General features: G+C 34.2%; 1 protein-coding gene across 2 annotated transcripts in view; it reads right to left on the bottom strand.

Moving 5' to 3' along the window:
* The window catches only part of LOC127737537 (galactosylgalactosylxylosylprotein 3-beta-glucuronosyltransferase 3-like), a 154,906-nt gene extending 131,838 nt beyond the window's left edge, over positions 1–23,068 (bottom strand). The window contains exons 1-6 of one of the 2 annotated variants that reach the window (XR_007999662.1): positions 22,962–23,068; positions 20,009–20,165; positions 15,448–15,974; positions 12,583–12,669; positions 9,117–9,323; positions 3,430–5,658 (exon numbers count right to left, since the gene is read on the bottom strand). Coding sequence is in view for 1 of the 2 variants with exons in the window: in XM_052248355.1 (XP_052104315.1) it covers positions 5,557–5,658; positions 9,117–9,323; positions 12,583–12,669; positions 15,448–15,974; positions 20,009–20,093 (1,008 nt within the window). In the remaining variant the exon portion in view is untranslated. Of the gene's footprint in view, positions 1–2,032; positions 5,659–9,116; positions 9,324–12,582; positions 12,670–15,447; positions 15,975–20,008; positions 20,166–22,961 lie in introns of those variants that run through there. The other variant, XM_052248355.1, reaches the window with a different exon arrangement.
* Positions 23,069–27,281: the final 4,213 nt, after the last annotated feature.

Genomic DNA, 27,281 nt, shown 5'->3' with positions numbered 1-27,281 from the left:
GAAATCATGAAACGAATCACAAACCCTTGAATATCCAGGAAATTATGATAGGAATCACAAACCCTTGAATATCCAGGAAATCATCATGATAGGAAACACACGCCCTTGAATATCCTGAAAATCATGATAGGATTACACAAGCCCTTGAATATCGTGGAAATCATGATAAGAAACACATTCCCTTGAATATCCAGGAAATCATGATAGGAATCACAAACCCTTGAATATCCAGGAAATCATGATAGGAAACACAAGCCCTTGAATATCCTGGAAATCATGAAGGGAATCACAAGCCCTTAAATATCTAATAAATCATGATAGGAAACACAAGCCCTTGAATATCCTGGAAATCATGATAGAAATCACAAACCCTTAAATATCCAGGAAATCATGATAGGAAACACATGCCCTTGAATATCTAATAAATCATGATAGGAAACACAAGCCCTTGAATATCCTGGAAATCTTGATAGAAATCACAAACCCTTAAATATCCAGGAAATCATGATAGGAAACACATGCCCTTGAATATCCTGGAAATCATGAAGGGAATCACAAGCCCTTGAATATCTAAGAAATCATGATAAGAAACACATTCCCTTGAATATCCAGGAAATCATGATAGGAATCACAAACCCTTGAATATCCAGGAAATCATGATAGGAAACATCAGTCCTCGACTATCCAGGAAATCATGATAGGAATAGACAAGCACTTGAATATCTAGGAAATCTTGATAGGAAACACAAGCCCTTGAATATCTAGGGAATCATGATAAGAATCACATGCCCTTGAATATCTAGGGAATCATGATAGGAATCGCAAGCCCTTGAATATCCTGGAAATCATGATAGGAATCACAAGCCCTTGAATATCTAGGAAATCATCATGATAGGAAACACACGCCCTTGAATATCCTGAAAATCATGATAGGATTACACAAGCCCTTGAATATCTAGGAAATCATGATAGGAAACACATGCCCTTGAATATCCTGGAAATCATGATAGGAATCACAAGCCCTTGAATATCCAGGACATCATGATAGGAAACACAAGCCCTTGAATATCCAGGAAATCATGATAGGAATCACAAGCCCTTGAATATCCTGGACATCATGATAGGAAACACAAGCCCTTGAATATCCAGGAAATCATGATAGGAATCACAAGCCCTTGAATATCCTGGAAATCATGATAAGAATCACAAGCCCTTGAATATCCAGGACATCATGATAGGAAACACAAGCCCTTGAATATCCAGGAAATCATGAGAGGAATACACAAGCCCTTGAATATCTAATAAATCATGATAGGAATCACAAACCCTTGAATATCCAGAAAATCATGAGAGGAATACACAAGCCCTTGAATATCCAGGAAATCATGATAGGAATACACAGGCCCTTGAATATCCAGGAAATCATGATAAGAATCACATGCCCTTGAATATCCAGGAAATCATGACAGGAATCACAAGCCCTTGAATATCCAGGAAATCATGATAGGAATCACAAGCCCTTGGATATCCAGGAAATCATGCCCTTGAATATCCAGGAAATCAAGCCCTTGAATATCCAGGAAATCAAGATAGGAAACAAAAGCCCTTGAATATCCAGGAAATCATGATAGGAAACACAAGCCCTTGAATATCATGGAAATCATGATAGAAAGCCCTTTTATCATTTAAATACAGAAAAAATGAAAACAAAAGATTTTCAAAATATTGCTTTGGAGTTGTCTTTCAATCATAAAAAATCTAATGTCCAAGTTTCATCAAGTTCCATAAATGTTTGACAAAAAACTTTAAACCACAGATGATGATGACAGAATGAATGATAGCCTTGTCCCACTTCCTTGACATTTTAGGCTTAACAAAAGAAACAATGGTATACATCAATGAGACAGCAACCCAACTATACAAAGATCCTTCATTTGCACTGGCTAGAATCCATGATACTTTCAAGCAACGAGCAGAAATTAGTTAAAATCATGAATGTGTTTTGGAAGATGGCTATACAAGTCAATAGCAGTAAAAACAAAACAGTTTTATTAGCATTGTTAAACATACTACATTCTTACACACAGATACACATTTTCTCATTGGTTAACAATCAACAGTAGATAGAATAAACAACAACAGAATATATATAGAATAAGGGCATTTTTGTTTTTGATACCGACTTTATCAGCAGGAATATCAAGGGAGCCCACTAGGGGGAGCTGATATTCAAGCTGATGAAGTCAGTATCAAAAAATGAAATGTCATTATTCTTTTTATTGGCAATTAGTCTTAACTGTATATTTGTTTGGTTGAGAATTAAAATAAAATGAAATAAGTAAAACTACTTTTACGCGTACACAATTTTTGGATAGTTGTTCGGTTACATGCATTTCATTGATAAATTGACAAGGATGGACTTGAGCATGTGAATGTGGTCTAAGAACTTAAAAATTTTTAATTTACCTATTCAAACCATAACATTATTATTTGCTTTTATATATAAATCAGAAATAACCAATTTAAAATGGAAAATTAAAAAAAAAAAAAGGAAAAAAAGGAAAAAAAAATCCCTCCCCCAAATTTTTTGAACCCCCTTATGATTCATCACCCCCAAACTCAATCCAAGCCTTCCCTTTGTGGTATGGTACCTTGCAGTACAATTTCAGAGAGATCCATACACTTGAACACAAGTTATTGTCTGGAAACTAGAAAAATGCTTGTTTTTAGGCCCCTTTTTGGCCCCAAATTCCTAAACGTTTAGGGCAATTACCCCCAAACTCAAACCCAGCTTTCCCTTTGTGTTATGGAACCTTGTAGTACAATTTCATAAAGATCCATACACTTACACACAAGTTATTGTCCTGAAACTAGAAAAATGCTTGTTTTTTTGCCCCTTTTTGGCCCCTAATTCCTAAAATTTTGAGGCAATTACCTCCAAAATCAACCCCAGTCTTCCCTTTGTGGTATGGTACCTTGCAGTACAATTTTAGAGAGATCCATACACTTGAACACAAGTTATTGTCTGTAAACTAGAAAAATGCTTATTTTTAGCCCCTTTTTGGCCCCTTATTCCTAAACATTTTGAGCAATTACCCCCAAACTCAATTCCAGCTTTCCCTTTGTGATATGGAACCTTATAGTACAATTTCAGAAAGATCCATACACTTACACACAAGTTATTGTCATGAAACTAGAAGAAAAATGCTTGTTTTTTGCCCCTTTTTTGGCCCCTAATTCCTAAAATTTTGAGGCAATTACCCCCAAAATCAATCCCAGCATTCCCTTTGTGATATGGAACTTTGTGGTACAATGTCAGAGAGATCCATTCACAAACACACAAGTTATGTCTGGAAGTTACAAAAATGCTTATTTTTGGCCCCTAATTCCTTAAATGTTGGTACCATAACCCCCAAAATCAATCCCAACCTTTCTTTTGTGGTATTGAACCTTATTGTAAAATTTCATAGAGATCCATTCACTTAAACTAAAGTTAGAGTGCGAAAACCAATGTGTCTTCGGACGACGACGACGCCAACATCATATTAATATATGACCGCAATTTTTTGCGGTCGTATAAAAATGGAAAAAATGAAATTCATCCCTCAAACCATAATTCCTCTTAATATTAAGCTTTGTTTCCAACTGGTCAGTTCAATTTGAATTTTATCTAGAGCTATTTAAACAACTGTTAACTTTTAAAATATATAAATTGTTTCTGTGTATTGCTTAAATTAGTATATACTTTAAATACAGATTTTTGTGCGATGGTTTAATTATTGCCAAAATAGTGACATTCATAATAGGTGTCGCAAAAATAAAAACTAGCATTTTATATTTTCATAACTAATTTTTGCAGCATTTCCTGAAATCACAATAATTTAAATCGTATTTGTGTCGATTTTTCAACAATCACAACAATAAATGCACGGAATAATTTCTGAATGTACAGTACATGAGGGTTTTTGTCGATTCTCACCAGTGTAAAAAAAAAATCTTTTGCAATACATTTGTATGTTTATATTGATCAAAAGATAATTTTCTTCTTCTTGCAATTTTTGTCCTTAAATCTCCTAGGTCAATCAAATAATATCTATACAATTGATTGATTGATTGATGTTTAACGCCACTTTCAGCACTATTGCCTATTTCGTGGTTGTCAGTTTTTTTTGGTTCCAGAAGCCAGAGTGCCAGGAGAGAACAACCAAACTTAGGCAGGAAAACTAACAATCCCAGTCAATTAAGATTGGAGTGGAATGCACCTGCCACGTGCAGGATTCGAACTCACAACCTCAGTGTTGTCAAGCTAATGATGCAGTAGTTAGATCACTAGGCCAACTAGGTCCCTATTCATACCCAAACAAATCTACATTCATATCAAACAATATAATAACAAGTTACTTTTTGTACTTTACAATTTATATATATATAAAAATACATATTTATCTTTGTTGAACTTGTGTGAGGGGTTGCTGTCTCATTGACAATTTATATTACTCAACATTACCCTTAATTCATGAATGTATACATTAATCTTAAGTATAAATTTGATGCAAAACATTTATATCAAAAGTATTGACATATACAAATACAAAATTCTATTGGTAAAAAAAGACATATTATTGAAAAATAAATATAAAGATAATTCATCATTCTTGCTTAGAGAGGAATACAACTATAATAAACTCCGCTATTTAATAGAAAACATTTTCGATAATACTTTTTAATTAATCTTTTAATTGAATTTTCATTGTTTTTCCTAAAGCTGTCTTCAATCATTTCAATTCAATATTCAAACTTATTTAATGTTTTGATATAAATAACAGAGAAGGAGCAAAATCTATTCATCATAAAGTTCACACAGACTAACACGTTTCAAAAGTTTGGAGGAATCTTAAGTTGAATGTTTAAGATTTCCCAGGATTGCTGTTACATTATACATATTTCTCCAATGCAAATACTTCTTGTCTCTCTCTCTATTTTCAACATCAAATATTAAGTGACATCCAGACACTTCTCAAACTCCACTATGTCTAGATCAAATTGGATACATGATGTTACTGTAGATTATAACTTGCAGTAAATGTACTAATGATCTTAATTAACCTTTCCATTTAACATCTCAATATTCCATAATAATTCAGTGTTCTTCCCTGTCAACAAATAAGCTTGATTCTGTGTACCATATTTCCTTTACTGTTCTTTGATCCTATAGAGTTATCTCTGCATATTCAGTGACCCATACCAACAGGTGCTTTCTTAATCAAATATCTATTTTAATCATCTATGTTAAGAATAGAACCACTGCCATGTTTTAGATCTGTGTAAATCATCAAACTGCTATGTTAGGATCAGAGCCATTACCGTGTTTTAGATCTGTGTAAATCATCAAACTGCTATGTTAGGATCAGAGCCATTACCGTGTTTTAGATCTGTGTAAATCATCAAATTGCTATGTTAGGATCAGAGCCATTACCGTGTTTTAGATCTGTGTAAATCATCAAACTGCTATGTTAGGATCAGAGCCATTACCATGTTTTAGATCTTTGTAAATCATCAAACTTCTATGTTAGGATCAGAGCCTTGGCCGAGTCGTTTTATCATCAATTGTTCATTTTTCAATTTGGTTTTCTCAGTTCTGGTGTGCCAAACTAGTATCTAAAATTAATAAGAAAAATTTTCATCATTTGAACAGCATACTTGGTACATGTAGTAATTTAACATTAAAAAAATTTTACCTTCTGCATCTACACCTTACTGGACAAATTTAAATCATTTAGTAGAATCCTCGCAAGGCAAATAAGAATTCAAAAAGGTGGTTTATAACTTCAAGACCTTGCTCTGTAATTATTGCCCTGAAAAAATTCTCTAGTTATTGTCATGTGACATATATATAGTAAAGAGATATATGTCCATTGGATTTAAACCTGAGTACCATGAGAATTGTCCCCAAAACTTCTGAACAATAAACTGCTTCGCTTAGCACAGCTAGATATGCCTGCAGAGGTCCAACCCTGAACAGTTGGGGCAAAAATTGACACAATATTCAAGCTTGATTCAGGTCTGAATTTGGATTGTAATTAAATTTTTGACATATTATAGGTTTCTGAATAAATGTAGTCAAAGAACTTGAAATTGGTTATATGAATTGAATTTTAAATTTTTGCCCGAAAACTTGAAAATCCCCCCTTTTTTTATGAATAAAACCCTGTAACTCGGAAACGAAAAATCTAAAATTTATATAAATCGAAAGGGAGCTCATGTCAATAGATATAAACAATTCACCACAATTTCTTGCAAGTTGGTGAAAGCATTTCTGACTTATTGTCCTAAAACTGGAAAATCCCCCTTTTTTTAATGAATAAAACCCCATAACTCGGAAACGTAAAATCTAAATTTTATAAAAAAACAAAAGGGAGCTCAAGTCAATAGATATAAGCAATTCACCAAAGTTTTATGCAAATTGGTTAAAGCATTTTTGAGTTAATGTCCGACATGTTGACGACGGACAACGGTATACCATAATAGTCCGAGTACACAGTTATTTCGTAGTGCATTTCTTTTAGACAATAAATGGAAATAAAAAAAATCCCACCTGCGCTTTCTCAATAATATTTTTACAGTGTGTTGTACTACTTTTGGGACAAATTATATCAAAATTATAGAAAACTTCATCGGCTCTAACTCAAAATATGGATAATTTTATGTTAAGGGGGTCTTGAAATCTTTTGACAGCTTCCGAAATGCTAATTTTTAACCTTTTCCAGCTGGACCAAATCACTACTTTATTTTAAAATTCATGAATCAAATTTTTTTACAGTGTAATTTTATCCCCCTACTTGCTATTTGAGGCATAAAACATGAAGAAATAAATTTTGAAGGGGTATAAACAAAATTGGCAAGTAACACACTGTCCACACTAGGGACTATATTCGTGGACAACAAAAATCAAAGGACGATAACTGTGTACTCGGACCTAATACGTCCCGTAAACGGGCGTATAAAAATAACATGTAACAAATTTATATATTTTGGAACATCCTTGCTATTATCATGTCTGACCACTTATTAGGTTAAAATATTATTGCGAATGAATGTAAAAATTTCAGTGGCAAATATCTTATGTATTTTCAGGGCTAAGAATAGAAAATTATAACCTGTAATCCTTTTGTCATTTAAAAAAGAAAACGTATCTGAGAATCAAGACAACAATTTTTACATGGTTGAAAAATCATGTGAAAAAATTATTCTTATGATTTCAAATGAATTTTATAAACATCTCCTCTGGAAATGGTTTGTATTGACATATAATATAATAAATGTGGATATTGTCCACATGTGGACACAGATGATGCCCCTGCTTGCATATCATATAGTTATAAAGGGACATAACTGAAGAGCGGTAAAAGTGACACTACCCAAATTTGAACTTGATCTGAGTTTTGTGGTAATAAGCATTGTGTGTAAGTCTCATAACATTTGGTTGAGGCTAACTTAAGTAGAGAACAGAAACTAAAAATTCAGCAATTTTTCTATTTGTAAACACGCATAACTCTAGAACGGTTGTGTATAAGTTTTATAACATTTGGTTGAGACAAACTAAAGTTAAAGAACGGAAACGAAAAATTCAGCAATTTTTATGTTTATAAAGAGACATAACTCAAGAATGGTAAAAGTGTCGCCACCAAATTTCGTACTTAATCTGTATTATGTGGTAATGAATATTGTGTATAGGTTTCATAATGTTTGGTTGGGGCAAACTTAAGTTACAGAATGGAAACTAAAAATTTTGCAATCTTTCCATTTATAAAGGGGCATAACTCAATAATGGTTAAAGTGACACTACCCAAATTCAACTTGATCTGTGTTTTATCAGTGGAAGTCAAAATTAAACATTGCATTGTATAAAGCATTGATTGTAGTTGATTCAACTATAATCATGGACAAAGGAAGATAACTCAAATTTAAAAAATTACTTGATATTTAGAAGAAAATAAAATTTTTGCAATTTTTCCATTTATAAAGGGGCATAACTCTAGAACGGTAAAAGTGACGCCACCAAAATTCAATCTTGATCTGTGTTTTGTGGTAATAAGCATTGTGTATAAGTTTCATAACATTTGGTAGAGGGAAACTTAAGTTAGAGAACGGAAACTAAAAATTTTGCAATTTTTCCATTTATAAAGGGCATAACTCTAGAACAGTTAAAGTGATGCCACAAAAATTCAAACTTGATCTGTGTTTTGTGGTAATAAGCATTGTGTGTAAGTCTCATAACATTTGGTTGAGGCAAACTTAAGTTAGAGAACGGAAACCAATTTTGGGACGTACGCACGTACAGACGGACAAGGGGTAAAACTTAATGCCCCCACCGCTACGGCAGGGACATAAATATGTCTCACATTTAGGGGTGGCCAACTACTCTTGATATGATTTGTATTGGGGTATAGTGAAGGAATAACAGTACTGTAGTTGAAGAGTTTCAGTCGTCAATTAGGGATTTGACAGTCACAAATGCAGTTTTATTGGCTACATGGACCTGGGCCAGTAAAACTGATATTTGTGACCGTCAAATCCCCTATTGAGTGCAGCAACTATTTAACTACAGTACTGTTATTCCTATTGTAATACATTGCAAAAAGAATTAATACATAAGAGGTTGAAAAAATGTATAAAATGAAAATAGAAGTAAATTCCCTGAAATTTCATAAATTATTATGTTGCAGAAATGTTATGACAAAACATGACTCCATACAAAAATAAACCTTACAATCTGATTTTTTTTTAAAGTTACTTGTACAATTCTGATAATATGTCTTTAAGATGTTTTTTAGGTACAGATATTATTTTAGTACATGTATTCATTTTAATTTAAGAAAGTAGTGTGGCTCAAATCCTTGGTTAAAATTATACATGCATTATGTCAATTGTAGATTAGACGGAAAATAGTAGCCAATGAATAAAATTGTTACATTAAAAATTTTCATTTGAATATGGGATACAATGTAAACATATCTCACATTAAGGTGTTTAATATTCAAAATTTTTATTTAATTGATATCTGAATTGATGGTTTTATTTGAATCTGGGAAATAGGCTAATCTGTTTTAACTAACCTTAGAACAATTCTCTGCCCTTGGCTCTAAGTCTTCCATCTTTACATTCAACTGTTCAAGAATTGTTGACTCAAGAAACCCTCTTGGTACCTCATTACTAAATTGTGCATCAGGAAACTTGAAGAATAGATTAACATTCACAGCAAATCCTGCCATATCCATTGGGAAAGGTCTATTAGGCTTCCAATAAGTAAACCATCCAGTCACCTGCAATCATAAGGAATTATGGGAAGATTCATCAGCATGTGACTACACTTGGATTCAATATATTTACTTGGATAGAAAAAAAAAAGAAAAAAAAAATCAAATTTATTAAGAAGTGAATTCATACCTATTGTGTACCTGTTTAATTGCAGCCTAGATAAATATTCCATAAAATCTGAACACTTTCTTATTGTTTTGTCAAATCTGAGTATCGTTTGTTTACTGTTACATATACATTTACTTCATATATATTCTCTTTGAGAATAAGAAAGGGATTTAAAGTTACAAAATATAATAATATATTTCCGTTATGGATGCCTGCGGTACTTCTGTATACGAAATTAATTGGGGCTTTGAAACCCCCTACACCTTGACAATGACTATATTCTTTAATTAAATATATAAATTGACTTCAATTGTAGCAGTTGCTGAAGATAAGTTGTACTAACTCATATTTCATAAACTTTAGTAAACACAAAATAAATTAGATGTTGTGTTAACATAATATCAATAAGGTTGACCTGTGTCACAATTTACTAAGCTTCCTTGGTATGTTCTACTTGTCATAGCAACAATCATGTTCTCTTTTCTTAGATTGCAACATCACTGAATGTGACTTATCACCACATTATTAATTGCCAGTAGCAGCATGGTAGATGATAGAAGAGGAGCACAGTACCTGAGTTTACACCAAGTTTCTATTTGCCATTAGCAGCATGGCAGATGACAGTAGTGGAGCACAGTACCGGAGTTCACACCAAGTTTTTATTTGCCATTAGCACCATGGCAGATGACAGAAGAGGAGCACAGTACCTGAGTTTACACCAAGTTTCTATTTGCCATTAGCAGCATGGCAGATGACAATAGTGGAGCACAGTACCGGAGTTCACACCAAGTTTTTATTTGCCATTAGCAGCATGGCAGATGACAGTAGAGGAGCACAGTACCGGAGTTCACACCAAGTTTTTATTTGCCAGTAGCAGCATGGCAGATGACAATAGTGGAGCACAGTACCGGAGTTCACACCAAGTTTTTATTTGCCAGTAGCAGCATGACAGTAGAGGAGCACAGTACCTGAGTTTACACCAAGTTTTTATTTGCCAGTAGCAGCATGGCAGATGATAGTAGAGGAGCACAGTACCTGAGTTTACACCAAGTTTTTATTTGCCATTAGCAGCATGGCAGATGACAGTAGTGGAGCACAGTACCGGAGTTCACACCAAGTTTTTATTTGCCATTAGCAACATGGCAGATGACAGTAGAGGAGTACAGTACCGGAGTTCACACCAAGTTTTTATTTGCCAGTAGCAGCATGGCAGATGACAATAGTGGAGCACAGTACCGGAGTTCACACCAAGTTTTTATTTGCCATTAGCAACATGGCAGATGACAGTAGAGGAGCACAGTACCGGAGTTCACACCAAGTTTTTATTTGTCAGTAGAAGCATGGCAGATGAGAGTAGTGGAGTACAGTACCTGAGTTTACACCAAGTTTTTATTTGCAAGTGGCTGCTTGGCAGATGACAGTAGAGGAGCACAATACCGGAGTTCACACCAAGTTTTTTTTGGGGGTAGTTTTACTCAATCCTAATATTTCTGTGTAGTGTTTTGTGGACTGTCTATTTGTCATTTTTCTTTTTGCCATGCTGTCTGTTTTTTTCTGCAGCTTACAATATGGGTATTTTCTTCCTTTCGTTAACATCAGCTAACCTTGACCTTCAAAAAAGATCTTGAATGAAGGAGATAACAGATGCTTAGGCCCTGGTCAACAATTGTGCAAAATTCTAGTAAACTCAAGTAGGCAGTAAAAGTATGTTGTTCTCATACTTCCTCAATACAAATAACAACCGTGCAAAATCTTAGAAAAACCCAAGGTGGAAGTAAAAGTATTTTGTCCTTACACTACCTCAATACAAATAACAACGGTGCAAAATCTTAGAAAAACCCAATGTGGAAGTTAAAGGATGTTGTCCTTACACTATCTCAATACAAAAAAAAACTCTGCAAAATCTTAGAAAAACCCAAGGTGGAAGTAAAAGGATGTTGTCCTTATACTATCTCAATACAAATAACAACGGTGCAAAATCTTAGAAAAACCCAAGGTGGAAGTAAAAGGATGTTGTCCTTACACTATCTCAATACAAATAACAACGGTGCAAAATCTTAGAAAAACCCAAGGTGGAAGTTAAAGGATGTTGTCCTTACACTATCTCAATACAAATAACAACGGTGCAAAATCTTAGAAAAACCCAAGATGGAAGTTAAAGGATGTTGTCCTTATACTATCTCAATACAAATAACAACCATGCAAAATCTTAGAAAAACCCAAGGTGGAAGTTAAAGGATGTTGTCCTTATACTATCTCAATACAAATTACAACCGTGCAAAATCTTAGAAAAACCCAAGGTGGAAGTTAAAGGATGTTGTCCTTATACTATCTCAATACAAATAACAACCATGCAAAATCTTAGAAAAACCCAAGGTGGAAGTAAAAGGATGTTGTCCTTACACTATCTCAATACAAATAACAACCATGCAAAATCTTAGAAAAACCCAAGGTGGAAGTTAAAGGATGTTGTCCTTATACTATCTCAATACAAATAACAACCGTGCAAAATCTTAGAAAAACCCAAGGTGGAAGTTAAAGGATGTTGTCCTTATAATATCTCAATACAAATAACAACCCTGCAAAATCTTAGAAAAACCCAAGGTGGAAGTAAAAGGATGTTGTCCTTACACTATCTCAATACAAATAACAACGGTGCAAAATCTTAGAAAAACCCAAGGTGGAAGTTAAAGGATGTTGTCCTTACACTATCTCAATACAAATAACAACGGTGCAAAATCTTAGAAAAACCCAAGGTGGAAGTTAAAGGATTTTGTCCTTATACTATCTCAATACAAATAACAACCGTGCAAAATCTTAGAAAAACCCAAGGTGGAAGTTAAAGGATGTTGTCCTTACACTAGCTCAATACAAATAACAACGGTGCAAAATCTTAGAAAAACCCAAGATGGAAGTAAAAGGATGTTGTCCTTACACTACCTCATAACATATACATGTAACAACTGTGAACTTGGACCTTCAAGATATAACCTTTTGTTGATGTCATATAACAACCTAAGTTCATGAAGGGCAATTGGTTGAATAAGACCCAAGCTGGCTACATAGATAAGAAAATGGCATGATACAAAAGGATGGACAAGGTAATTTTCTCAATTCAAAAAATCTTAATAATAGAGTATTTAAAAAATCTGGCACCTTTCCATCCTTGACTACCGGTTTTTCGTATCTAAGTCCTCCTACCAAACCTACAGGCCATACTGTAGCTTTCTTGGTATTTCTCATCTGAAACCAGAAAACATATTGATTGGTAACTTAGTCTCAGTATGTCTTGTCTGAAACCAGGAAATATAATATATTGATTGGTAATTTTAATCACACAATGTCTTGTCCGAAACCAGAAAATATAATGTGTTGATTGTTAAGTTAGTCTCAGTGTGTCTTGTCTGAAACCAGGAAATATAATATAATGATTAGTAACTTAATCTTTCTATGTCTAGTCTAAAATCAGGAAATATAGTATATTGATTGGTAACTTAATCTTGGTATGTCTTGTCTCAAACCAGAAAATATAATATAATGATTGGGAACTTAATCTTTGCATTTCTTGTCTCAAACCAGAAAATATAATATAATGATTGGGAACTTAATGTCTCGTCTGAAACCTGGAAATATAATATATTGATTGGTAACTTAAGTCTTGGTATGTTGTGTTGGAAACCAGAAACTCAAATATACTGGTTGGATGTTTTGTGTAGGTATGTCTCAATTGAAACCAGAAGTAAAATATATTGGTTTATAGTTTTGTGTTGATATATCTCATTTGAAACCAGACATAAAATATGTAGCTTTGTTGTTTTGTGTTGGTATATCTCATTTGAAACTGGAAGTACAACATATTTGTCGGTTGTTTAGTTTTGGTATATCTCACCTCCAGTCCAGGTCACCAAAAAAAATTCTAACATAACTTTATTGCTACTGAATCTGCTTATCTAGAGCGGAGATTAATTACAGCTTTATTTGACTTCTCAAACTGGCAGTTAATTAACCCCAGCTTCAACATGCATGATTTATGACAACTCGTTGGGTGTGTAAATATTGACACCTGTGTGTAATGTCTCTTTGCAAAAGCTTTTTATGTAAACTACATGTACATGTTGATTGGAATAGTATGAATATTTCTTACTGGTTTTTGATACAATATTACAGATTAAGATCAATTACCAGGTGAAATCTTCTGATCAGGAAAGAAATTACCAACTAAAATCTGTTTTTTTTTTTTAAAGAATAGGTAAAAAAAGATATTAAGTGTCAAGAATTTTGGTTTTGATATAAGGGATATGTCTTCATAACAAAATAATCACATTACCATTTCTTGTGAATGTATTTTTTTTTTTCGAAACTGTCTTTTTTGTGACTTTATTCAACACCAAACTATTTCTTTTTTCATATCATACAAGATTTTTTTTAAACTGAATGTCATATTTCTTTTCCCTCTTATTTTCAAAGGAAACCAACAATTTGTTTTAAAAAAACACTTATCTACTAGCCCAAGCATACAGTAATGTATGTAAATTTTTTATTAGTTTCAATTACCATGTACAGTACATGTATGAGGCAATGAATGGGGTTTACAGATATGAGAATAATGGGCAAATAAGTTAGATTAGGAGCGGGACCAAAATATATAGATAACAGAATAAAGGTGATGAAATATAAAGGAAAGATTGATTGATTGTTGGTTGTTTAATGTCCAGTGGCAAATATTTCATGCATGTTAAGGACAAATACAATAGAGATCAATTGACAGAAGAACAAAGAATTAAGTGAAAAGGTAAAAAATTAAAAGATATAAACGATGATCTGACCCCAACCCACACTCGCACTAGGTTCTTGATCCTCCCCTGGTTTTGTGTTGGTATATCTCATCTGAAACCAGAATTAAAACATGGTTGTCAGCTGTCTTGTGTTGATATATCTCATCTGAAACCAAAATTAAAACATGTTTGTTGGTTGTTTTGTGTTGGTATATCTCATCTGAAATCAGAAGTTAAACATATTTGTCGGTTGTTTTGTGTTGGTATATCTCATCTGAAACCAGAATTTAAATATGCTTGTCGCTTGTTTTGTGTTGGTATATCTCATCTGAAATCAGAAGTTAAACATGTTTGGTCGTTTATTTTGTGTTGGTATATCTTATCTGAAACCAGAAGTAAAACATGTTTGTCAGTTATTTTGTGTTGGTATATCTTATCTGAAACCAGAAGTAAAACATGTTTGTCGGTTATTTTGTGTTGGTATATCTTATCTGAAACCAGAAGTAAAACATGTTTGTCGGTTATTTTGTGTTGGTATATCTTATCTGAAACCAGAAGTAAAACATGTTTGTCGGTTATTTTGTGTTGGTTTATCTTATCTGAAACCAGAAGTAAAACATGTTTGTCGGTTATTTTTTGTTGGTATATCTCATCTGAAACCAAAAGTTAAACATATTTGTCGGTTGTTTTGTGTTGGTATATCTCATCTGAAAAAAAGAATAAAAGAGCCAACATGAGTAGTCACCTGGAACTAACTACCTAACAGAAATACCTACTATCAATTTTGCAAAAACTGATGGTTAAAACATAATAAATATATTCCTGTACAATTTTCTGTAGAATATAACAATAAAATATTAAAATTTGAGTTTTAATCATGTTCGTCCTAGATATGTTATTTTTCAAACTATTACAGGAATCACTGGGAGTATTCATATTTTATATAATTGTATTGTTTGCCCCTATTTACATATTACAGATGTTGTCTAATTTTCTGAGTTGTCGAGTTGCTGTCTCATTGTTGTATACCACACATATCTGTTCTGACATTTACTTGTATATCCTGTTATCATTAAAATTAAACTTCATGAAGACATGTATCTAAATTGATCATTATAATTAAGTTAATTACAAAGAGTGGGTAGATTTAAAGTTGATCAAAATAATTTGTTCGCTTTATTATGACCTTAATAAGATGAAAGAAAATAACAATAATCTATCCATCCAGTAGTGTATGGTATTATACCTCTTGAAATATTTCTAAACTATATGTATTATCATCATCTGCAAAATAAACCACACCATTATCTGTGTTTGGCTTTAAATTCTCACGGATCCACTTAAGAGCAGCATTCCTCTGCAGGACACCTTTTGGTTTCAGCCATGTTGGATCATTATACTTCATTTTAATTTCATGAGGCGTCAAAGCTGCAAGATGTGTGTTTTTTACACCAGAATTTTGTAGAAACTTGCTAACTAAGACTGTCTTGCTGACAGAGTCTTCTATCACAATCCAGTGAATATTTTTCACATGAAGTAAAGTGTGTGACAATCTTACTAAGTTTGCTTTTTGTTCTGGATGGGTGTGAGTAGGTGTCACCATATAAATTGTCGGTGAATGAGAAAATTCTGTTCTCCCTGATGTCATAACATTCTTCTGGCATTCTTGCAGCTGTTGAGAAAGATCACTTATTTTTTTATCAAGCTCTTTGTTTCGTGCTTTGTATTTTTTTATCAGATGTTCTATTTCTTTCTCTTTACACTCTGGAAAACCTTGAATAAAAAGCACAATTAATTATTGAACTTTCAAGATATTTGTATGCATTAAATACATTACTTACGTTTGTCAATGGAACATTTTTATGTTTTGTATATGTAACCAGCAGCTGTATTTAGTAAAATAAAATAAAAAATTTGTAAGGGTTCTGCGGAACCCAGTGTCTCGCCTACTTTTTCTGTTAATCGCAGGCTCAACAAAAATGAGGAAGTAAATCAATAAAAATATTCCTCTTGATACTATCTTTTGATTGTAAGAAGCTTCTGTCCAAGTTTGGTAAAAATCCAGGATAGTTTATGAATCTAATAAATGTTTAAAAACTTTAACTGCAGACTGAATGTAATGTTAACTGGAAGAAAAAAAAAAATTTCCTTCTAGATACTAGCATTTGACCATAAACAAGCTTCTGTCCAAGTTTGGTACAAATCCAAAATAGTATAAGAAAGTTATTAAAATTTTAAAAACTTTAACCACAGAGTGAATGTGTTGTTTCCTGGCAGAAAATCTAAGTCCATTTAAAAGTAAAATACTGAAAAAATGGATTTATTTTTTTTCAAAATTTCCTTCTAGATACTAGCTTTTGATCATAAACAAGCTTCTGTCCAAGTTTGGTACAAATCCAAAATAGTATAAGAAAGTTATTAAAATTTTAAAAACTTTAACCACAGAGTGAATGTAATATTTCCCGGCAGAAAAACTAAGTCCACTTATAAGTAAAATACGGAAAAAATGGAATTTTATTTTTACAAAATTTACTTCTGGATACTATCTTATGATCATAAACAAGCTTCTGTCCAAGTTTGGTAGAAATCCAGGATAGTTTAAGAAAGTTATTAAAACTTCAAAAACTTAAACCACAGAGTGAATATTTGTGGACGCCGCCGACGACAACGACGACGACGCCGACGGAATGTAGGATCGCTATGTCTCGCTTTTTCGACTAAAGTCGAAGGCTCGACAAAAATTAGAAATAAGGCCATTTGTGGAATCCTAGAAATATAATCAACAGATAAAATACAATGTGTATATTGTCATGAGTAGGATACTCTTTCTTTCATAAAAATAAGAAAGTGGTGTTTGAATAACAATAAGAAACTCTTGAAAATTCTATTCTATTGAACAATAAACTAACGGTATCATTAAGTACTGTAGATTCATTTATTTTCATGGATTAAGGAAAAATTGTATTTTCTTTGATACTTGATTTCATTGTTTCTACACATTTCAAGCTTATAGAGAATTTATTTGTTCTTGGACACTTCACCTATACCCCAATCAGGACTCCATGAATAACAATGTATCCACTATACCTAAGATTGATGTCATCATACATGTCACATGTAATATACTGATTTGTCTTAACCAACATCAAACAGAGTTAAACTTTTGACACCATATGGTTGCAATGGCATGTTTTACTATGGGAAACTTCAAAAATTATTCTTATGAAGAATAGTACAGTAGGTGCATGATATCATGATTACAATGTACTTTGGTGTGAAATCAAGGTCAGTGTCTTATAATATTTCTGAAATGGACGTACTGAATTTATTGACTAATCATGCACAGACAGTGTTCCAGTCTGCCTAAAATAGAAGAGCATCCAACCCTTCTGCCTACAAAGCAAAATAAAACAACCCTCTGCCTTTTCAATAAATAAACTTTTCAAATTACATACCTTTTGGCGTTTCCGGTAAAATTGCTCCCTGATCGTGTAACACTCTAATTAATTGACAATGACATTAAGTTTCAAAATACCTAGCAAGGTCATTTACACCCTAATAATCTGGTTGATTGTAATATAGTGATTTTTCAGACAACAAGCACCCTTCTGCCCTGAGATTCAAGCTGGAACACTGTCAGTTATTGAGCATGCTAAAAGCCTTGATAGGCCTCCAACTAGACAACCTTAGTCAGTTGACAATGACTAGCAGCTGACAAGCCTTGATAGGCCTCAAACTAGACAACCTTAGTCAGTTGACAATAACTAGCAGCTGACAAGCCTTGAAAGGGCATCAACTAGACAACCTTAGTCAGTTGACAATGACTAGCAGCTGACAAGCCTTGAAAGGCCTCCAACTAGACAACCTTAGTCAGTTGACAATGACTAGCAGCTGACAAGCCTTGAAAGGCCTCCAACTAGACAACCTTAGTCAGTTGACAATGACTAGCAGCTGACAAGCCTTGATAGGCCTCCAACTAGACAACCTTAGTCAGTTGACAATGACTAGCAGCTGACAAGCCTTGATAGGCCTCCAACTAGACAACCTAAGTCAGTCGACAATGACTAGCAGCTGAAAAGCCTTGAAAGGGCATCAACTTAGACAACCTTGGTCAGTTGACAATAACTAGCAGCTGAAAAGCCTTGAAAGGGCATCAACTTAGACAACCTTGGTCAGTTAGACAACCCTGGTCAGTGGACAATAACTAGCAGCTGACAAGCCTTGAAAGGGCATCAACTAGAAAACCTTAGTCAGTTGACAATGACTAGCAGCTGACAAGCCTTGAAAGGGCATCAACTTAGACAACCTTGGTCAGTTAGACAACCCTGGTCAGTGGACAATGATTAGCTGACAGGCCTTGATAGGACCTCAATTAAGACAACCTCAGCCAGTGGACAATGACTAGCTGATGGGCCTTGATAGGGTCTCAACTTAAACAACCTCAATCAGTGGACAATGACTAGCTGACTGGCCTTAACAGGGTCTAAACTTTGACAACTTCTGTCAGTTGAGGATGACTAGCTGACAAGCCATGATAAGGCTTCCACTTAAAGAACCTCAGTCGGTTGACAATGAGAGGCTAACAAGCCTTGATAAGACATCAATTTAGACAACCTAAGTCAGTTCACTATGACTAGCTGACAAGCCATGATTTGCTTCAACTTAGACAACTTCCAGAAAATTAAGTCAAAATCAGTTAACAATAACAAGCTGAGAAGACTTGATGGGGCCTCAACTTAGGCAACCTCAGTCAGTTGGCGATGACTAGATGACAAGACTTGTTAGGGCCCCAGCTTAAAAATCTCCATACAAAATTTGGTTAACCTACAAAATGTAGGCTAAAGAAACGATATAAAAGTGTGAATAATTATTAAAACAAGCATTCTGAGAGTATTGCATGGCAATACATAGTCCCCTACCGGGTAAAAATTCGTTTTACTGGAACAAAATGCTAACTTGTTCTATAACTTGTCATGGTGTAAACAAAAAGTAAATATCATGTCAATATCTTCAAGCATGACTAAAAACAGTGTGGAAAACTGATTATATGAGTGAAAAAAACATTAGATATGTTTAATAGTTCTCTAAAATTAGATATGATGTAATACAGTGTATATCTATTTTCAAATTATAATCAAATATAATTAATAGTTCCAAATATTTTTTCTTTCATTTGTCACAAACTAATATCGATTTGTAACTTATCTATAAAATGTCAACAACATTTATCTACACAATGTAATGTATTGAAATATATACATTAATAAAAATAGATTATTATCTAAATAAAGGATTTCTCTTCATAAATTTTTCTTTATATATATATATAGCATTCAGAAAATTAGTTTATACTAAATAACAAACAAACCTGCTAAAAAATTCTTCAAATAATTTAACAATGAATGTCTTTTAAAAAATGAGTTATCTCCCTTTGTATAGAAATATGGTTTAACATAGTACTCTAACATTAGATATGGTCCAGAGTTATGGTCCATAACTCTGGACTAAATTATCAGACCGGAACAAAATTCAAACTTGATCTGTAACTTGTCATGATAAAACAGTATACCAAATATCAAATCAATATATATCTTCAAGCATAAAGAAAAAAAGTGTGGAAAGCTGATTTTCCGGACTGACAGAAGGACAGACAGACGGACAGACAGACAGACAGACAGACAGACAGACGGAGTGCACACCTAAAGTCCCCTTCGACTTCGTCACTTCGTCGGTAGGGGACTAATTAGAAATTTTCTCATGTTTCTAGGCCTTCAACTTTTTTTGTGTGTGTAAAACTTAATACTTACCACAGCTTGAATAAAACCATATGAATGAAACTGTTGATATAACTATATATATAAAGAAAAGTTTTCTCATACGGATCTGCACCATTCCAACATATCATAGGTTGAACACAGGTTTTCTCATCCAATATAAATGATGCTATACTTTATGTGGTATCCACTGAAAGTTAATCATACATTCAATTTTAAATTAAGTAAAATAAAGTTCTTTCGAATAGTTGTGTTACATATACAATATTCTGAAAACTGTGAAAGTACACCAATTATGGATTCGTACATCAAATAAGAAAAGACAAGATAGGTGGCATCTCTCAACAGGTTGGGATAATTCAATGTACATGTAACTATGATTTTGACTTTGAGGTTACTGGCCAAAACTCCAGCAGTTAGGAAATATTCTTAGAGTGACTACCCTGGACATCTTGACTAGAGTGGATGATTGCCCTTTTCACTGACCATTATTAGAGTGGATGATTGCCCTTTTCACTGACCATTACTAGAGTGGAAGAATGCCCTATTCACTGACCATTACTAGAGTGTATGATTGCCCTTTTCAATGAGCATTACTAGAGTGGATGACAGCCCTTTTGACTGACCATTAATACAGTGGAAGAATGCCCTATTCACTGACCATTACTAGAGTGCTTGATTGCCCTATTCACTGATCATTACTAGAGTGGATGATTGCCTTTTTGACTGACCATTACTAGAGTGGAAGAATGCCCTATTCACTGACCATTACTAGAGTGGATGATTGCCCTTTTCACTGACCATTACTAGAGTGGATGATTGCCCTTTTCACTGACCATTATTAGAGGAGATGATTGCCCTAATCACTGACCATTACTAGGGTGGATGATTGCCCTATTCATTGACCATTACTAGAGTGGATGATTGCCCTTTTATTTCACTGACCATTACTAGATTGAATGATTGCCCTTTTCACTTACCATTACTAGAGTGGATGATTGCCCTATTCACTGACCATTACTATTTACTAGAGAGGACAATTGCCCTTTTCACTGACTACTACAATGTACTAGAGTGGATGATTGCCCTATTCACTGACCATTACTAGAGTGGATGATTGCCCTTTTGTTTTGTATGAGATTAAAAGGCCCTTTCACGGTTATTGCAGCCATATTGAACAGGGGGACGATTTTCTTGAAGGAGGTGAAAATGATTCACTGAAACAGAACAGTTGCTTGGAAAAATGCATAGATTTTCCCTTACTTTCTTACTTTTTCCACCTCTATCCAAAAAATCTGCCCCCTATTCAATATGGCTGCAATAACCGTGAAGTGGCTTATTCATCATCCATTAGTCCATAAGTCTCTCATTTCGCAAAGAAGGATAAAAAATAAAGTAGCGATCGTGACTGCTTAAATAGCAGAGAAATTTTGTATTTCATTGTTGGACACATCAAATTAGTATGCAGGAAATAGACAAAAGTTATTTTCATTTTAAAGTTCTTAATGTTACATGTATATTGTAACGTTAATAATAATAATTATTATTCAACAAAAAATGTTTAAATAGTTTTTAAGTATTAATTGTTTTAATGTTCTTCGAGATAATACTACAGTTTAGTAGTGCCAAAGGCAAAAAATATAGTTCAATGGTTTGATGTTTCTAAGAAAAGTGTTCACTTCTACATGTATCTATTTAAGAATCATTTAACTAAAACAATATCAAGAATCAAATTTTATACAAACGCAGTTAGTGAAAAATTGATACATCAAAAGACAAGTCTGACAGCAGTGAACTTAAATACTGCAAACTTCTGTACTGTAACATCAGTAATGGGCAGAAATGAATTGATAAAAAAAAAATTGGACGAAAATATAAACATTTCAAGAATAAAAAATATTTTTCACCTGAAGCATGGCAGACATTGAAAGTTACTTTAACTTCAAAAAAGGATATTGCACAGTGGAACTGTTTTATACTTTAGTTTGCAAAACCACGTGCACATTGCTGCATCACTCATTTGAAATGGCTGCCTACAGTGGTTTCACCAAAAATGCATCGGACTAAAACATCCTTCTAAAAGCATATACTGGATGTGTAGAAGTTGCCATCAGTTTAAATAAAATTAAAAAAATGTATGCAATATTGTAGCATTGCAGTGTTTACGAATAAAAGTTTTCAAGTTTTATTTTAATACATACTACTAGTCCCAGCATATATTGAAGTGCATTAAAATAACAATAACGCAACATAGCCGTAGATACAAATATTATTGTTACGTTCGTAATTAATCGGTTCCTAATCCAACTTTGCATTCCTGCAATAAGATTCAAATATTTTACAATAACTTTTTTATTATTGCTACATTTCAACATAATCGTAGCCAGTGTTTAATTTTTATTAAAGATCGTTAACTTTTTTTTTTCTAACTTTTTTTATTTTCCCGCATCTGCGCAGAAATCTTTTCCGGTATCCTTTATCTCGGGATTTGAGTAAAATATTATGGGAAAGTGCCTTATAACATAAAGCAATTCAATAAAACTATCAATCAATATAAAAATCAACATACTATTGAAATCATAGCGTTTCTTTGTTTACATTGAAAATGACGTCACAACTAAAATCCCTAACAACAGGACCAACATCGGAAACGTTTCCGTATTTCTGATTCTTTTTTAACAGATTCTGAAGTTAAAATATGCTTGAATGATTTAAAAAATAATGTATACAGACTTTGTCCCCTTTCACAGGTAACGCCTGCCTCATATTAATTCAACCTGAATAAAAATAGGGTGCGAACGAACCCAGCGAGCGTGTGGGTTGCATACGTGTGGGGTGCAAACGTGTAGGATGCGAACGTGTATTGGGAGCGAACGGACCCGATACCATTTAGTGGTGTGCCTCCTACACACTACACAGTCATGAAAAAGTTATGATGCTCGGAAGATACGCATTTCGACAATAGGGCCGTCTTAAGTGAACTTACATTTAACCATCAGCAAATATATTGTGTCTTTTCGTTCCACATGTTGCAAATATTGAAGACGTTGAAGCAGAAATAGAGATGAGAGTTACAAAAATATAAAGCAATGTCAGGGGAATATAAGTAAGGGGAGGGAAACCAATGATAATATGCTGGGAAGATCTTATTCGAACCTGTTGGAACTTTACCATATCAATTGAGTAAATATCAGAGGTTATTGAAAAATAAATCGTATCTTGCCATTGGTTTAAAAACATTTACGTCAAAATGACAATAAGTTATAACATGAATATTGATATATTTGAACTCTATTATTCTAAAATTAAAAGGTCAATACAGTTATGTTTACTAACTAACGCGTATTAATTACAGCCATGCACATGTTTAAATAGGGATAATAGGCATATATGATTATAAAATGGCAACATTTAAAAAAAAAGACCTTAAATTTATATGTTTCTGTTGTGCACATATTTTTGTACAATATTAACGAATTGATGACAGGTAATTTGCATTCTAACTGCAATGCTCCTTTGAACGTGTCACCAGGGTGTTGTATTTCAACTGTTCGATAGTTCTTAACTTCTGTTACTCTAGAGTCAGTGATGATTATTTAATTTTTTTCGTCTTCATCTTTTATTGTTTTTTCTTCTATTAATAAAAGGATGCACTATTTATCTATTTACAACAAAAGCGGCTTGTTAGTATGTGCTTATTACAGCACCTTAGACAACAGAATATTTTATTCCAGTTTTCTTTATTTTTAGGACCACTCTGTATTTGTCAATATGAAATCATATACTTGTAATATGTACATAAAAAACATTATTGTGACTTTTATCATTAAAATATATTAAAGAGTTTATAGAAAAAATTCATAAGGGTTCCGCGGAACCCAGTGTCTCGCCTACTTTAAGTTTTGTTGTAATAGTGTTATAGTAGCAGGCTCAACAAAAATGGGGAAAATTATTGAATTTTTTCCTCTAGATACTATCTTTTTATTCTGTCCAACTGAACGGTGGTTAAAATCCAGGATGGTTTGAATCTAATAAATGTTTTAATAACTTTAACTGCTGACTGTATGTAATGTTAACTGGGAGAAAACTAAGTCCATGTATACATAAGTAATATACGGAAAAACAGAAAATAAATTTTTATAAAATTTCCTTCTAGAAACTAGCTTTTGATTATAAACAAGCTTCTATCCAAGTTTTAAAAACTTTTAACACACAGTGAATGTAATGTTTACTGGCAGAAAAATTAAGTCCATTAATAAGTAAATACGGATAAACAGGATTTTTTTTACAAAATTTCATTACTTCTGGATACTATCTTATGATCATAAACAAGCTTCCTTCAAAGTTTGGTAGAAATCGATGATAGTTTTAGAAAGTTATTAAAATTTTAAAAACTGTAACCACAGAGTGAATATTTGTGGACGCCGCAATGTAGGATCGCTATGTCTCGCTTTTGCGACAAAAGTCGCAGTCTTGACAAAAAGAAGATGTGGAATGATTGCCAATGAGACAACTCTCCAGAAGAGACCAAAGACACAGAAATTAACAACTATAGGTCACTGTACGGCATTCAACAATGAGCAAAGCCGTAAATACATATATAGTCAGCTATAAATGGCCCCGAAATGACAAATGCAAAACGAGAAAACTAACGGTCTAATTTATGTACAAAATAATGAACGAAAAACAAATATGTAACACAGCAACCAACGAAAACCACTGAATTACAGGCTCCTGACTTGGGACAGGCTCATACAGAATGAGGGGTTAAACATGTGAGCAGGGCTTTGGTAGAATATTCCAATATAAGAACAAACCATAAAAATCAGATGGAATCAAATAGAAATACATCTAACAAAAATCAGACTGTACTATCTATTATCCTTTCATTTATTTAATTAACAGGATAGATCCACCCTTTGACCACAACCTGTGATATTTTAATTCCAGGCGAGGATCCAGTCATTTTGAAAGGGGATTCCGACTCCAGGAACACTCCCTGGATCTGCCGATGATTTCACGGGTTTCATTGTGTTTAGGTGGTTTTTTTTTCAATTTGAGGAAATAGGCAGTAGAATTATTTGTAGGTTTTCTTAGCGTGGATTTCAATTGAGTAATCTCAGCAGGCAGATGCATGTCATGCCGAAGTCACATTAGACCACGATCGCATCACGCTCACCGCGATCTAAAATAAATTCAGATCGTGGTGAGGTCGCGATAAGAGCGGCTTGAAATGTAGATTTTCGTTGTTTTCGCGATGCTACTACGTCCTCGTTACGCTTCTACAACGATCTGATACGATTATACCACGTTCTCACCACGCTTATTCTGCGACCTCACTACGATTATTTCGATCTCACTACTCTTTATCACGTTCTCATAACGACCATATCACGATTTATCAGATCGCCACACGATATTACCACGCTTCTTCTGCGATTATAGCACGCTCTTACCACGATCATTCTACGATCTTACCACGTTCATACCGCGATCTAACTACGCCCTCAGCAATAACGTCAACATCATGATCCATATCTACCAGAACTCGTGGGCGTGGTGGTGGGGGGAAATGTAGTCAGAGGGGCCTCTGGTACGAATCCTGATCCAGTACAGATGTCGGAACAAGCAATCCAACCTGAATCACAACGTATTGCTGATCTATCCAGATCAACTGACGATATTTTATTGAACAAAAGTGGGAATGATACCCACGGGAAATGATACAGATGTGTAAAGCATGGTTGAGCTGTTGGATATTAGGGTCATGAGGTCCAAATTACATACAGACAAACAAAACACGGAGAGCTTTTATATATTTTATGTGACAATGACAATGAGCATGGCTAGAACTCGAAATGGTCGTAGTATGAACGTAGTCGGGTCGTAAGACGGTCGTGATGAGGACGGCATGAGCAGTGGCGGACCCAGAAATTTTCATAAGGGGGGCCCACTGACTGCCTAAGAGGGGGCCCGCTCCAGTCATGCTTCAGTGATTGCCTATATAACGGGCAACCAAATTTTTCCCACAAAAGGGGGGCCGGGCCCCCTGGTAAACCCTCTAAATCCGCCTCTGATGAGCGTGCTAGAATCGTACTCAGGGGCGGATCCAGCCATTTTAAAAAGAGGGGGGGTTCCAACCATATGTCCCTATTCAAATGCATTGATCGTCCAAAAAAAGGGGGATTCCAACCCCAGGAACCCACGTCTGGATCAGCCAATGGTATTATGGTTTTGATCAGCGTAGTATAGAGGTGGTATAGTCGTAGTAGAAGCGTTGTTTGGTCGCGGGGAGAACGTGATGGTCGTAGTGAGGTCGTAATAACGTCGCTGTGAGATCGTAGCGCAATCTCTCGGGCTAGATTCGCGTTTACGCTTCGCTCTCGCTACGATGGTACAGCGACCTTTGCGATCTTACCACGACCTTACTGCGCTCTCGCAACGCTTCTACTACGACCTGATTTCGGCACTACCGCACCACGATTGTTTTGAACATGTTCAAAGTTGGCCACGCTCATCACGATCATGAAGACCTCATCAAGACCTTACAGCGATCTTCACGATCGCACTACGATCGTCAAAATTTGCATTTTTTCAGAGATCGTAGTGCGATCGTGGCCTAGTGTGACTGCGACATAATGAGCACTATTAACACTTAAAACAATAAGTCAAAAACTCAAATACAAACTGTATGTACATAGTTTGAAAAACTGGATTCCCCACTTTACTTTATTTCGTGTCATTCTTTTTTTTATATTTTTGTTCCAAGATCAGAATTCAATCCCTCAAAACAACCAGCTAACTACTTTTTCATGTATTATGTCTCTGCTTGAACATAACATATTGTGATTAAAAGCACCGAAAACAAATTTTCAAAAGTGTTGGACAGACTGAATATTCCTGGATTATTTGATTCCATTTTATTTGTTCTTGAAAACTGGGACCATTTGTATTAAACCTAGTTGAAAATAATCCAAGTCAATATCCTATTGAGTTCTAATTCTAATTTTCATTGCCTTTCCTGGCTATTTTGAATTCTCTGTTGACCCAAAATAGTACCTATTGTGAATATGACTGTAATTGGCTGTTATGTTTAGTTTCAGTGAGTTGGCTGGTTTAAGAGGAAGCCTTGATGGTTGGTTATCTTGTCGGAATTATTTTACACTTTGTAATCTTTGTCTCTTTCATAGATTGCTACACAATGCCATACATAACAGTTTCTGTTACCTGTATTTTCTAACACTTTCTTTGGTCTCTGGTGGAAAGTTGTCGCATTGGCGATCATACCACATCTCCCTATTTTATA

Source organism: Mytilus californianus, unplaced genomic scaffold (assembly GCF_021869535.1).
Source record: "Mytilus californianus isolate M0D057914Y unplaced genomic scaffold, xbMytCali1.0.p SCAF_4, whole genome shotgun sequence".
NCBI classification, from domain to species: domain Eukaryota; kingdom Metazoa; phylum Mollusca; class Bivalvia; order Mytilida; family Mytilidae; genus Mytilus; species Mytilus californianus.
The sequence above is the reverse complement of the archived record's forward strand: the minus strand, read 5'-3'. Positions and strand labels throughout refer to the sequence as shown.